Genomic DNA, 14,831 nt, shown 5'->3' on the forward strand with positions numbered 1-14,831 from the left:
CTCATATGTATCAGAATTGGGGTTGACACCAGACTGCAGAATACGAGTGTCCACATGGATGGGATGGCTATACTGGTAACACTGTTAAAACTTTTCTGTGTACATAGTCTCTAACTATTACTGTTGAGGAGAAATCTTCAAAATGAGAGCCTGAAACAACAGCTCTAGGGTGTGAACTGTCCCATTTATTTCAATGGGTGCTAACTCCGATGCTAATGAGGATACGTTGATTGTCAACAGAGTTAATTATTTCACTGCCCTCCAAAGCATAAACAAAAAGAAAGGGTGTAACTTAAGTTCTACCCTAGCATTTCCCCAAAGTGCAAGTTGCACCAAGAGATAAGAGGGCAAATGCAGAAGGGTTATACATTACCACAGGTAGGCCTTTAACATGACATGGCAGGACAGCAATGGGGGTACAACAGATTTCATCTTCCTCTAAGGGGACTCAACTTTCAAAAATTTGGGAACTGCTGCATTATCCAGTGACAGAGTAGCTAACTAAAATTAGCATTTTAACGTCTTCAGTATCTTCTGGACCTATCTTCTACCACAAGAAATCAGAGAGAAGTACTAAACTCAGAGAAAACTCGTGGACCACAGTACCAAAAAATCCTGTCCACATGAAACTGAAAAAACAGGAAGTTTTTTGACAAATACTTATCTTCTTAACTTCTAACCGATTGTACTTTTCATGGGGGAAAAAGGCCAGTTTTCCTGCATAACATTTTATGGACATATCTCCATGCACATTCAAAGCAAAGCTATTACTATAAAAGAGGATGCTTTTGAGGTCTTAAATATTTCTGTCACTCCGGAGACCTGATTTTATGGTTCCACATTATGTTTGTCTTGCACATCTTTAAGAACACTATATATATGGTCATGAGCCAAACATGTGTTGCCATTGAAACACTATTTTGCTTTGTGGTTAAAATGCAGGCCATTGCCAAGAACAAAAAATAAACGCAATCCTGGAGAAATATGAAAAATGGAGAACTCATATTAACATTTAAAGAATTTAGATGCTGCTAGGTTCTTTTTATTGTTATTTCTTAAATTGATTTCTTAAGTAGTTTCCCTGTTCGTTTTTAAAGAATAAGCATTTGTACAAATAGAAAAAAACTGCCAAGTAGATTTATTAGTTCTTTTAGAGAAGTTCTGGTCATTATTTTAAAGAGTCATTTGCATAGTTTTGACAGGACTGGAACATATTCTTTGATATACTGTACATTTAATACACATATTTCTGAAGTGAATTTACCATACTGGTCACAAATGGAGCTCTCTGACTGGCTGTCAATAAGGTTATTTGTATGTTCGTATACTTACAGGGTATTACTGACAGTTTTTCTTACTTTTATTTCCAAAATCCATTTGTTAATAAGAACACAATATATGCAATTCATTTTCAAGGGCTGCAGCATCACCAAATGATGTATGCTCTGTCAGAATACTTGATATTAACTTACTTCATTGCTATTCTCCAATAAGTGCACATACAGGTAGGTCTCGAATTCTAGTACCACTATTGACTCTGAAGTGCTGATCTTTGACAGCATGTCTTTATTTCTAAGGAGTCTAGGCATGTACAATTAAAACCCAATTCTTAACATTAAGTTAACTCTCTTCCTTCATGCATCTGATGAAGTGAGCTGTAGCTCATGAAAGCTTATGCTCAAATAAATTTGTTAGTCTCTAAGGTGTCACAAGTACTCCTTTTCTCTTCCTTTTGTTTGTCAAAGGTCCTCTACCTATTAACAAATTATGTATTTATTCCAACAGTGAAGAATAAGATTGTTCAACAAGTAGATAGAATATTTTTAAGTTGTTAGTAAATGTAGAGGAAAGTCCTCAGTACTGATACAAAAATTATATTAATAAAAATATTGTAACTTTTAAAAAAGTTGTTACAAACTTGTTTGCACCTTTACTGAATATTAAGATATAGCTACAAAAATGTTATTGCCAGGATGTTTGGAAATATAATAATATACATGTTTAGCTAATTATGTTACAAAATGTTAAAGCTAATCAAAGAAATTCCAGAAGGTTTCCGCTTCTATCTCCCAAGGACAAGCACACTCACATCAAGCAGAAACAAACCTTGTGAACATTTTTAGGAATAAATCTGTGAAAAGAATGCAGGGTTGTGTTATCAGAGCAATAAATCTAGAGGTAGAGTGGGCCTATACTAACCCCTCCTGCCCTTCTTTTCAAAGAAAAAGCTATGTTTAACCCACACAAAGAATTCTAGAACTATCCTTACTGAAACTGATTTCTTTTGTAAACACACTGAAGTCTTTATTCTTTACATTTGAAGAATATTTATGGTGCGAAATGTTTCACAGAAGATACCGGCTACTTCCAAGTAACTAATGTCAACACTTAGAAGTAAAAATCTTCGTTGCTTCTCATATACTTAAGATTGTATATGCTGCTTTCAATATGTATATTTGCAAATATTTTGTAAAGGCAAGCCTGATAGTATTGTTATATAACTCGTAAAATGTTTAATGTACAAATATAATAAGTTCATTTGATGACTGACTAATTATTAAATAAGAAGCCATTTAAGTATAGAATATTTATATTAAAGGGGAATTATGGGAGTGAGCAAACCTTCTTCCAATGCAGAAGACAAGAAAATCATCATTCCAAAAACTGTCGCGTAGAGTCAACCATTCATCAAAAGACTTTCTAAAAGTTATTTAATTTTCAGACTGTTTTGAAAACTAAAAACTCTTACATAAAAGAACAGGAGTGCTTGGACTTTTTGAATTTCATTTCCTGTCATACTATAAGAAAAATAAAAATAAAATCTCAAAAAATGGACTGAATAAAAGAGTTAAAACTTTAAAAGGTTTCAGAGTAGCAGCCGTGTTAGTCTGTATTCGCAAAAAGAAAAGGAGTACTTGTGGCACCTTAGAGAAGCTTATGCTCAAATAAATTGGTTAGTCTCTAAGGTGCCACAAGTACTCCTTTTCTTTTTAAAATTTTAAAAGTTATCTGAATCTATTCTTCAACGGCCTTTGTTCTTTTTTGTGGCAGGAATGTCGTATATTCATTAACAGGCTGCATATTCAGGATCTGAAAGAGTCACCTAGGCCAACCCCAAAGGCACGAAGCCAATGAAAAATGATATAGCAACCAACATAAATCGAAACAAGAATGAAAGAGATGTGTTTTCCCAACAAGTTCATGAAAATAAGGAGAAAGATATAAAAGATGTTGAAGTGAGCACCCCCTCACATCTAACCCCTGCTACTCTGCTTAGACAGCAAGCACTCCACAACTCACCCTACCCATCTCTACAAGCAAACTGCCGTAGACAGTTAAGAAAAAAAGAGAAGACTCAAGAAGAAATCTCCCCAAGGCGTCAATGTGGATTGGGGAGAGGAAGTTAACTAAAACACTGCCAAGAGATTAGATTTAAAACTCTTGTAATGATTTTGTTGGATTACTGAAATGCTGTTGTAATTTAAAAGACAAACAAACAGTTTTTCCTATTAATCACCAAGTGATTATACCATGTATTTCTAAAGAGGAAAACTGGCTAAACATTGGTAAACAGAAAAATAATGAGTTTTAACTGGATTTAAGATTCTTAATATAGGTTAATTGGCCTGTCTCAAGATAGTTCCTTAAATGCCTTTTTCTAAGTAACTGATTTAGATATTTTCCTCGGTTTCATAGGATGTAGCTAAGATAGCCAGTCAGTTTAAAATTGGTAATTTATTAATAACCAACAAGTCCACTTGCCTTGAAACAAACATTTTTTTGCCCATCTATAAACATTCATAGTTATCTGAGGCTATATTAAAGAATGGATTCACAATAATTTTAAACAATATACTTTGGTCTTAACTTTACCAAGAGAAAAGAACACCTCAGAGTTGTTTGCTCTCAAGGGTGTTAAATTCTTGTTAAAAGCTCTCCACAGGGAGGCGTACAGAAGAGATTATAATGGAAGTAAGCAGTTCATCATTTTGGTTTGGTCATTTGTGTTGTTTAATGTTTTCTTTTCCTTTCTTTAGTAATAAAATAGCCATAGTTAATAATTGTGATTTTGCTTGGTCTTGATCACACCCAAGCAAGCAGCTCCCAACAAATATACATACATTTGCAATAACTGCCAAAGATCATGCAAATCTCGAATTGGACTATTCAGTCATATGTGACATTGCAAACCGTTTACATCATAGGCTACAATTCACACCATCTCTCACAGACGAAAGGATGCCAACAATGATCACAGTGTCCCCTAGCATAGGTAAAGGAAACACTGTGACTACATAATGGGAGCCATATCCCTGAGTTAGCAGAAAGAGAAACAGTAAGAATGAAACTGTGGAACCACCTGATCAACATCCTCTGCAGCAAACAGGGAAAGATTAAGAATGAGCTCTCAAAACTGGATACTCTCATAAAAAAAACAACCTTCCACACAAACGTCCCCGTGGCTGGACTTTACAAAAACTAGACAACCCATTTACAACACACACTTTGCTTCTCTACAAAAGAAAAAGGACACTAAACTATGTAAACTACTACATGCCACAAAGGGCCACAACAGTGGTTCCCTTAACCCACCCAGCAATATTGTTAATCTATCCAACTATACTCTCAGCCCAGCAGAAGAATCTGTCCTATCTCAGGGCCTCTCCTTCTGCCCCTCCACCCCCACGAACATGATACCGTTCTGTGGTGACCTAGAATCCTATTTTCAACGTCTCCGACTCAAGTAATATTTCCAACACACCTCTGAACAACATACTAACCCACAGAGACCTTCCTACCAACACTACAAAAAGAAGGATTCTGGGTGGACTCCTCCTGAAGGTCGAAACAACAGACTGGACTTCTACACAGAGTGCTTCCACTGACGTGCACGGGCTGAAATTGTGGAAAAGCAGCATCACTTGCCCCATAACCTCAGCCGTGCAGAACACAATGCCATCCAAAGCCTCAGAAACAACTCTGACATCATAATCAAAAAGGCTGTCAAAGGACGTGCTGTCGTCATCATGAGTAGGTCGGAATATGAACAAGAGGCTGCTAGGCAGCTCTCCAACACCACTTTCTACAAGCCATTACCCTCTGATCCCACTGAGGGTTACCAAAAGAAACTACAGCATTTGCTCAAGAAACTCCCTGAAAATGCACAAGAACAAATCCGCACAGACACACCCCTGGAACCCCGACCATGGGTATTCTATCTGCTACCCAAGATCCATAAACCTGGAAATCCTGGATGCCCCATCATCTCAGGCAGGATTGTCTAGCTATGTAGACTCCCTCCTCAGGCCCTACGCTACCAGCACTCCTAGCTACCTTCGAGACACCACTGACTTCCTGAGGAAACTACAATCCATCAGTGATCTTCCTGAAAACACCATCCTGGACACTATGGATGTAGAAGCCCTCTACACAAACATTCCACACAAAGATGGACTACAAGCCGTCAGGAACAGTATCCCCAATAATGTCACGGCAAACCTGGTGGTTGAATTTTGTGACTCTGTCCTCACCCATAACTATTTCACATTTGGGGACAATGTACACCTTCAAATCAGCGGCACTGCTATGGGTACCCACATGGCCTCACAGTATGCCAAAATTTTTATGGCTGACTTAGAACAACGCTTCCTCAGCTCTCGTCCCCTAATGCCCCTACTCTACTTGCGCTACATTGATGACATCTTCATCATCTGCACCCATGGAAAAGAAGCCCTTGACGAATTCCACCATGATTTCAACAATTTCCATCCCACCATCAACCTCAGCCTGGACCAGTCCACACAAGAGATCCACTTCCTGGATGCTAAGGTGCTAATAAGCAATGGTCACATAAACACCACCCTATACCAGAAACCTACTGACCGCTATTCCTACCTACATGCCTCCAGTTTTCACCCAGACCACACCACATGATCCATTGTCTACAGCCAAGCTCTACGATACAACTGCATTTGCTCCAACCCCTCAGACAGAGACAAACACCTACAAGATCTCTATCAAGCATTCTTATAACTACAATACCCACCTGCTGAAGTGAAGAAACAGATGGACAGAGCCAGAAGAGTACCCAGAAATCACCTACTACAGGACAGGCCCAACAAAGAAAATAACAGAACACCACTAGCCATCACCTTCAGCCCCCAACTAAAACCTCTCCAACGCATTATCAAGGATCTACAACCTATCCTGAAGGACGACCCATCAATCTCACAGATCTTGGGAGACAGGCCAGTCCTTGCCTACAGACAGCCCCCCAACCTGAAGCAAATACTCACCAGCAACCACATACCACACAACAGAACCACTAACCCAGGAACCTATCCTTGCAACAAAGCCTGTTGCCAACTGGGTCCACATATCTATTCAGGGGACACCATCACAGGGCCTAATCACATCAGCCACACTATCAGAGGCTCGTTCACCTGCACATCTACCAATGTGATATATGCCATCATGTGCCAGCAATGCCCCTCTGCCATGTACATTGGGCAAACTGGACAGTCTCTATGTAAAAGAATAAATGGACACAAATCAGACATCAAGAATTAGAACATTCAAAAACCAGTTGGAGAACACTTCAATCTCTTTGGTAACTCAATTACAGACCTAACAGTTGCAATTATTCAACAAAAAAACTTCAAAAACAGACTCCAACGAGAGACTGCTGAATTGGAATTAATTTGCAAACTGGATACAATTAACTTAGGCTTGAATAGAGACTGGGAGTGGATGGGTCATTACACAAAGTAAACTATTTCCCCATGGTTATTCCCCCCCTCCACTGTTCCTCAGACGTTCTTGTCAACTGCTGGAAATGGCCCACCTTGATTATCACTACAAAAGGTTTTTTCCCCTGCTCTCCTGCTGGTAATAGCTCACCTTAAGTGATCACTCTGGTTACAGTGTGTATGGTAACACCCATTGTTTCACGTTCTCTATGTACATAAATCTCCCCACTGTATTTTCCACTGAATGCATCCGATGAAGTGAGCTGTAGCTCACGAAAGCTTATGCTCAAATAAATTTGTTAGTCTCTAAGGTGCCACAAGTACTCCTTTTCTTTTTGCGAATACAGACTAACACGGCTGCTACTCTGAAACCAGTAAGTAAGAGCTGGCCTACCATTTCTTGTTTCTCTCAACCAAATGTTTTTAGTCATTTAAAAACAAAATTACTTTGCATCCAACCATTTAAAACTACCCCTTTCAATCTCAGATAAAGCTAAACTAAACAAGATGCATATTTTGTATAAAGTACAATTTTTAATGCTTTATTTCATATTGAGGAACAGAACAGAATTGAATATAAAAGTCAAAGGCAAGGACATCTTTGGGATGTAATTACCTGAATAACATCAGTAACATCCACAAAATTAGTTCCTGGGAACTTTATATCTTCCTCCTCATACTGAGTTTGTTCTGGACCCTTATAAAAGGTAGACAAAAACATACACATCTGAAATTAAAAGGTATAACTGTAGAAAAACTTTATACTGAGAATATGATCAAGCTACAGTGACCATCTTGTTGCACACTAATTAGATCTTAAACAACCACCATGCAAAAATGTTTTATCCTAACAGTTAGAGGGATTTCTCTATAGACCAGGAAGAGGACTGGATGGTATCCATTAAGCAATTCAATAAAATGAATGCTAGCACTCCTTGGACTTGGCTGTAGGATTTAATAGAATATCTCCGCTTCAGAATCTCAGGACAACATTATTGTTTATAACTATTAAACTTTTTTTTTTAAAATACACAAGAGAGTGACAAATGATTGCAAAGTGAATCACTCAATACCTAAATTAAGGTTCCCCAAAGCAACCTTAACTCTACTTCCTTGTGCATAATCATTACAAACTAGTTTTTAATAACATGATCACAAGCTCTTTTGGGGGGGGGGGGGGGATGGGGGACGGGCAGAACACTGCCTCATTCAGTGGCAGAAGAAGAATGAGAGTTCAGCGGAATGATGAATGAGTTGTGTAGTGAATGAGGCAGGGGTCTGCAGGAACATCACCTCATGCAGTGAGAAGGCTGGTTGGGTGCAGTGAATGAAGCAGACACACACATGCTGAATAGTTAAGGAAAAAAGATATATTGAACAGTTGCCTCATTCAGTTCACATAGCTCAGCCTGTGCACTGAATGAGGCAGAGGTCCTGTGGAAGAAACAATACATGATCTTGCAATCATATGCTTCAGTTTGCAACCTTAACATTCTTTACACAGTTTTCTGCCTGGAAGTCACACACAATCTTTATTATTTCCTAAATGCTCTATGACAACTCCTGAAAAGTGATATGGGTAAAATCATGATTCGTAGATCTGAAGGCCAGAAGGGGCCATTATGATCATCTAGTCTGACCTGCACAATACAGGCCATAGCATCTCACCGAGTAGTTAGTGGCTTGCCTGTGTTGCTGTGTAAGGGAGCACAAGGCACCTCCTTACTCCCTTGCACAGGTACCTTGTATTGTCGGTCTGTGTGCAGGGTGGTGAGGTGATCCACAGGGCCACTATTCCCCACCCAAGGCAGGTGGACAGGGAATGGACATAAAGGGCGAAAGGAGTGGGTGAAGTCTTCTCTCTTCCACGTGCAAGCTAATACAGCTGAGCCTGCATGGATGGAGAAGCAATGTGCTCCTGGTTTGGGCCAACAGCAGATTACTTCCTCCTCCCTGCCGCACAAGAGTCACAATTCTTTCCCTATGCTGTTCCTGGGGTAGGCACAGCTACGCACCATCCCTTACTCAGGAATGGAAGGAAATTAACGATCTACACCCTGTTAAAGATTTTGTTTAAAATAAATAAATAAAAACCCACCCATCTTAGAAGTCGCAATTTAGTTCTCTTTTCTGTTTACTAGTGGGCCTACTTTCTTTAACAAAGAAGGAATACTACATTAGATCATTTGATAGTAATTGAACATTAATGTATTAATATCTACTTATCAAACTAACACCGATTCTTAGGCATTTAGACCAATACCTGAATCAGACTGCTGACAGGAGGAAGTGCTGCTTCAGAGCTTGTAGGAGTCTGGTTTATACTCACGCTGTCATTTGAAAGACTGTCAATATCTACATTTGGTAATACCTAAAATGGAAAACACCACAAGTCCAAAGTCTAAGTCTGTATTAATTAAATTTTCCTCTGTTCAAACTTTTCATAAGAACATGGAATGGCTCCCCATTGTCATGCCTCCACCTGATCAGGACTGGATTTTAAAGACAGATTTAACATAATAAACAAACTAAGAACATTCCCCCAAGAGTACTTCCTTCTCCTTTTTTTCTGTTATCTTACTTTTACTGCTCTCCATTTCATTTGAGGTCTTCAGTTTTGTTATCTATAATAGATTGTTAACACCCTGGGACCTTGTCATCTTGTATGTTTTAATTGCCAAACACATGTATGGTAATTTTACATAATAAATACACCACCCCAATTCACATCAATTATTCAGAATTCTGTGATTGATTGATTAATGGGTCATTTATGTTGCCTTATAAACAACTGTGTTGTTAAGTGTACTTTTAAGTAATAAGCAGTAACTATTAATTTTGTAATAGACACATTGTAATAGATGTACAATCTTTGTACAAAACAGTTAGAAGAAGAATTAGAGTGGTTATGTTCTTTGCAGTGACAAAGATTTTTCAACAGGTACACAAATGCATCAAAAAGAAATGTAAGTACTAGTTTAAATCTTTGACAAAAGCCTCATCACTTGGAACATTTAAAACTAAACTGAACAAAGCACTACCAAAAAAGTGTGTAGATGAGAAAAGTAGTGCACTGGCAGAGGGATGGACTACATGTTCTGTCTGGGATTTTTTTTTTAAATTTCTGACTTCTATTATTCAAAAGTAGTTATATTTAAAGGGGGGAGGGGAGAGAGGGGAATACTGACAGCATATCTTCTGCTTCAGTTTGATTCTCCAATGAAAACAAAATACTGAATTTTTGATAAAACATTCTTTTCCATTTCCATGTCAACAGACTCATATCACAAACATGGAATTAGGACTTCAGTGGTTGACTGGTCTGAAGGGATACTGTGTTGCAAGGAAACTCATATTTAAACAAAGATTTTAAATGGCAAAGCATTCAGCCAAGTCAATTGTTATTGTTTTAAATAAATTAAACTCTCCTTTTCAAGTTTGCTCCAGCATGAAAGTCTCCCTCTAAAAAAAATCACAGGGCTGTTTTCTCCTCAACACAAGGATTATACTTTCAGATATGTTCTTTTTCCAAACAACTCTATTCTGGTTAAATAATAAAAATAATTGTAAAAAAATTCAAAACAATTTGCACAGGATGACTGATTTTTGTTTACACTATACCATACGGTGTTAACATTAAGAGAAAAGACATCCACCAATACCAAATCATTCACATAGAATCACAGAAGTGTAGGACTGGAAAAGACCATCATAGATCCTCTAGTCCTGTCCCCTGCACTCAAGGCAAGACTAATTATTAACTAGACCAGTGGTTCTCAAACTTTTGTACTGGTGACCCCTTTCACATAACAAGCCTCTCAGTGCAACCCCCCCTTATAAATTAAAAACACTTTTTTATATATTTAACACCATTATAAATGCTGGAGGCAAAGTGGGGTTTGGGGTGGAGGCTGACAACTCGCGACCCTCCATGTAATAACCTCGCGACCCCCTGACAGGTCCCGACCCCCAATTTGAGAACCCCTGAACTAGACCATTCCTGACTGGTGTTTGTCTAACTTGTTCTTAAAAACCTCCAATGACAGAGATTCCACAATTTGTTTCAGTCCTTAACTACCCTGACAGTTAGGAAATTTTTCCTAACGTTCAACCTAAACCTCCCTTACTGCAATATAAGCCCATTGCTTCTTGTCCTATCCTCCTCGTAACAACCTTTTATGTATTTGAAAACTATTATCATGTCCCCTCTCCGTGTATTCTTCCCCAGACTAAACAAACTCATTTTTAAAAATCTTTCCTCATAGGTCATGTTTTCTAGACCTTTAATCATTTTTGCTCCTCTGGACTTTCTCCAATTTGTCCACGTCTTTCCTGAAATGTGGCGCCCAGAATTGGACACAATACACCACTGAGGCCTTATCAGCGCAGAGTAGAGTGGAAGAACTATTTCTTGTGTCTTGCTTTTCAACACTCCTGCTAATACATCCCAGAATGATGTTTGCTTTTTGGCAACAGTGTTACACAGTTCACTCGTATTTAGCTTGTGATCCACTATAACCCCCAGATTCCTTCCTAGGCAGTCATTTCCCATTTTGTACGTGTGTGATTGTTGCTTCTTAAATGGAGTACTCTGACTTTGTCCTTACTGAATTTCATCCTATTTACTTTAGGCCATTTCTCCAGTTTATCGAGATCATTTTGAATTTTAATCCTATACTCTAATGTGCTGGTAACCCCTCCCAACTTGGTACGTCCACAAACTTTACAAGTGTACTCTCTATGCCATTATCTAAATCATTGTGAAGATATTGAACAAAACCGGACCCAGGACCAATCCGTATGGGACTCCACAGCTTGACTGTGAACCACTGATATGTACTCACTGGGAATGGTTTTCCAACCAGTTATGCACCCACCTTACAGTAGAACCATTTAGGCTATATTTCCCTAGTTTGTTTATGAGAAGGTGACGTGAGATAGCATCAAAACCCTTACTAAAGTCAAGATATATCACATCAACTGCTTCCCACCTATCCAAAAGCCTTGTTACCCTGTCAAAGAAAGCTTTTAGGTTGGTGTGACACGATTTGTTCTTGACAAATCCATGTTGACTGTTACTTATCACCTTATTATCTTCTAGGTGTTTGCAAACTGATTGCTTATTTGCTCCGTTATCTTTTTGATTACTGAAGTTAAGCTGACTGGTCTCAGATTCATAGACTTTAAGGTCAGAAGGGACCATTATGATCATCTAGTCTGACCCGCTGCACGCTGCAGGCCACAGAACCTCACCCACCCACTCCTATAATAGACCCCTAACATCTGGCTGAGTACTGAAGTCCTCAAATCATGATTTAAAGACTTCAAGTTACAGAGAATCCAGCATTTACATTAGTTTAAACTTGCAAGTGACCCGTGCCCCACGCTGCACAGGAAGGCAAAAACCCAATGGGGTCCCTGCCAATCTGACCCAGGGGAAAATTCCTTCCCAACTCCAAATATGGCGTTCAGTTAGACCCTGAGCACATGGCCAAAACCTACCAGCCAGACACTTGGGAAAGAATTCTCTGTAGTAACTCAGAACCTTCCCCATCTAGTGTCCCATCACTGGCCTTTGGAGATATTTGCTGCTAGCCGTCCTGTAGGCAGTCTCATCATACCATCCCCTCCATAAACTTATCAAGCTCAGTCTTAAAGCTAGTTAGATTTTTTCCCCCCACTGGTCATAATTACCCGGGTTGTCCTTATTCTCCTTTTTATAGATTGGCATTATCTTTGCTCTCTTCCCATGCTCTGGAATCTCTGCAGTCTTCCATGAGTTTTTGAAGATAATTGCTAATCGCTCAGATATCTGCTCAGTCAGCTCCTTGAGTATTCTAGGATGTATGACTTGAAGACATCCGATGAAGCGAGCTGTAGCTCATGAAAGCTTATGCTCAAATAAATTTGTTAGTCTCTAAGGTGCCACAAGTACTCCTCTTCTTTTTAACTTGTCTAAGTAATTTTTAACTTGTTCTTCCCCTATTTTAGCCTCAGATCCTACCTCATTTTCACTGGTATTCACTGTGTTAGTTGTTAGATCGCTACTGACCTTTTTGGTGAAAACAGAAACAAAAAAGGCATTTAGCGCTTCCAGCATTCCCACATTTTCTGTTATTGTCTCCCCCCTCACCCCCCCATTGAGTAATGGGCCTGCCCTGTCCTTGAATACAAACAATCTTTAGCAAATATTAATAAGTAAAGCAGTTGTTGTTCTTGCTTCATACCTGCACAGTGAGTTTAGGAGGGTCCTTTTTTTCTGATCTCATCTCTATTACTGCTATGTTGGGTTTCTTTAGCTTAGATTGTGGTTTTGGAGGAGCTGGAAGAACAGAGGCGATCACTGTAACAGGGTGTGGTTTACCAATAATGACTCCAGCAGACTGTGGTGAGATGCCATTAATTTGCGTTTGACCTAAAGAAAGTTAGTCAAGAAACATAAAAATCTTGAACTTATTGATTAAACAGAATAAAGTTAAACTTAATTTAAATCAGAACGTTTCTGTGAATTTTATAAAAATCAGATTAATTTTCTTCCTCACTGGTCAAAATCTAGTGCCTTATCAGTTACATTTAAATTTTTATGCATTTTTTCATATTAATTTTTTTAATCCTAGATGCCTGAGGATTTTTCCAATTGTTTTCTAGTAGTTCAATTGACTACAGTGCCACCTAGTGTTATGAAACAACAATAACTGCAGTCACCTGTGCTACTCAAAAGCTTGAGTCATCGTAACGGACAGACATTTTTGCTCTTTGATCTACAGGATATGGGCTATATAAAATCGATACCTACAGTACACAGTCTCCCCCTGCCTCCTCCTATCTGGAACTAGTAGGCCAATTAGTCAAGATATGATTCAGGTCATAACATCCTGTGAGCTCTGACTGCAGACCCTCTTTTTTGTATATTTATTATCTTTAGGTGTCAGCTTAATATTCACCTCTGTCTATATACTAACAGTACTCAGACTATATCTACTCTCAAGAGGAAACTATCTCAGTGATGATCAATATGCTCTAATCAACTTGGGACAATACTATTGAAACTGCTGGGCAGAAATGATCAATTTATATCTACTCTCTGTCATGCAGACTAAATTCCAGGGCCCAGAATTCATTCTCTGATCAACACTGTCTCCTCCTGTAGAGCCAAAGGCAGAGTCTCAGTGATGGGAAGAGTACCAGGAAGGAGACTCCTGCAGTGCAAAATGCCAGCAATCTCTCCTCTGCCAGGATGTCCTCAAACGGGCAGCACAAGGTGTGAGTGGTGCTGGCTAGGAGTGGGCCTGGCTAAAAGAAACAGAGGATACACAGACTCCCACCACAGCCTCTGCATGTTAAGCTTCTACTGAGTCCCATCAGAATTTAAAACTGCGCCCCCATACCAGGGTCCCCAAAGGAAGGGCAGCTGTAAATCTCCATGGGCACAGAAGCCATCACTGATACAGAGAGATAAGTGATGCTTCTCTCAGAAGCAGCAGGGACGAATCTGGCCCATACAACTCATTAGGTTTTTGGTTGTTCTTACCTAATGGAATAGCCATAGGAATTAGATGGCCTTCAAGTGGACCGGAGACATCAGGCATTTCTCTGCTGGGGCTGAACAGATACTGACTTTCTTTAAGGGGTGCAGAAAGTGGCCGCTGCCTCTTAGGACTGATTATTACTTTCTGTGTGCAAGAGTTGGTTTGTGTTCTTGCTGACCTTACCTTAGTACCTGAAATGAGAATCAACTAAATTATACATCTCTCATGTGCATTCACACAATGTCATATACTAGTATAAAGCTTATGTAATACAAATTGTTTGACTGTAATAACTATGTATAACTGCTTTAAAAACAGAGACGGTATGACCAGCCATTGTTCTAATAAATAAAAAATATTGGAAGTGATGAATACGTTATATTCCTCAATACTGACAACAGAAAGAAATTCTGTAAAGATACACCAAACTCACAACTTCCTCCACCAAAAATACCTGTTTTATGGCACCCCTCCCTGCCAATGAATTTTCTTCTGTTTTTATTTTGCACAGCACTCAAACCAAGTGATCAGATAACTGAAACTGCAATCGAAA

At 39.0% G+C, this 14,831-nt stretch overlaps 1 protein-coding gene across 11 annotated transcripts in view; it reads right to left on the reverse strand.

Annotated features, from left to right (window-relative positions):
- Window positions 1-14,831, reverse strand: part of KIAA0586 (KIAA0586 ortholog) — a 137,851-nt gene that overhangs the window by 71,555 nt on the left and 51,465 nt on the right. For all 11 annotated transcript variants that reach the window (XM_043548790.1, XM_043548791.1, XM_037901173.2 and 8 more), the window contains 4 exons: window positions 14,281-14,469; window positions 12,977-13,164; window positions 9,013-9,120; window positions 7,366-7,446 (listed from right to left, as the gene is read on the reverse strand). In XM_043548790.1, coding sequence (XP_043404725.1) covers window positions 7,366-7,446; window positions 9,013-9,120; window positions 12,977-13,164; window positions 14,281-14,469 — 566 coding nt within the window. The remainder of the gene's footprint in view (window positions 1-7,365; window positions 7,447-9,012; window positions 9,121-12,976; window positions 13,165-14,280; window positions 14,470-14,831) is intronic.

This window comes from Chelonia mydas, chromosome 6 (assembly GCF_015237465.2).
Source record: "Chelonia mydas isolate rCheMyd1 chromosome 6, rCheMyd1.pri.v2, whole genome shotgun sequence".
Lineage (NCBI taxonomy): Eukaryota > Metazoa > Chordata > Testudines > Cheloniidae > Chelonia > Chelonia mydas.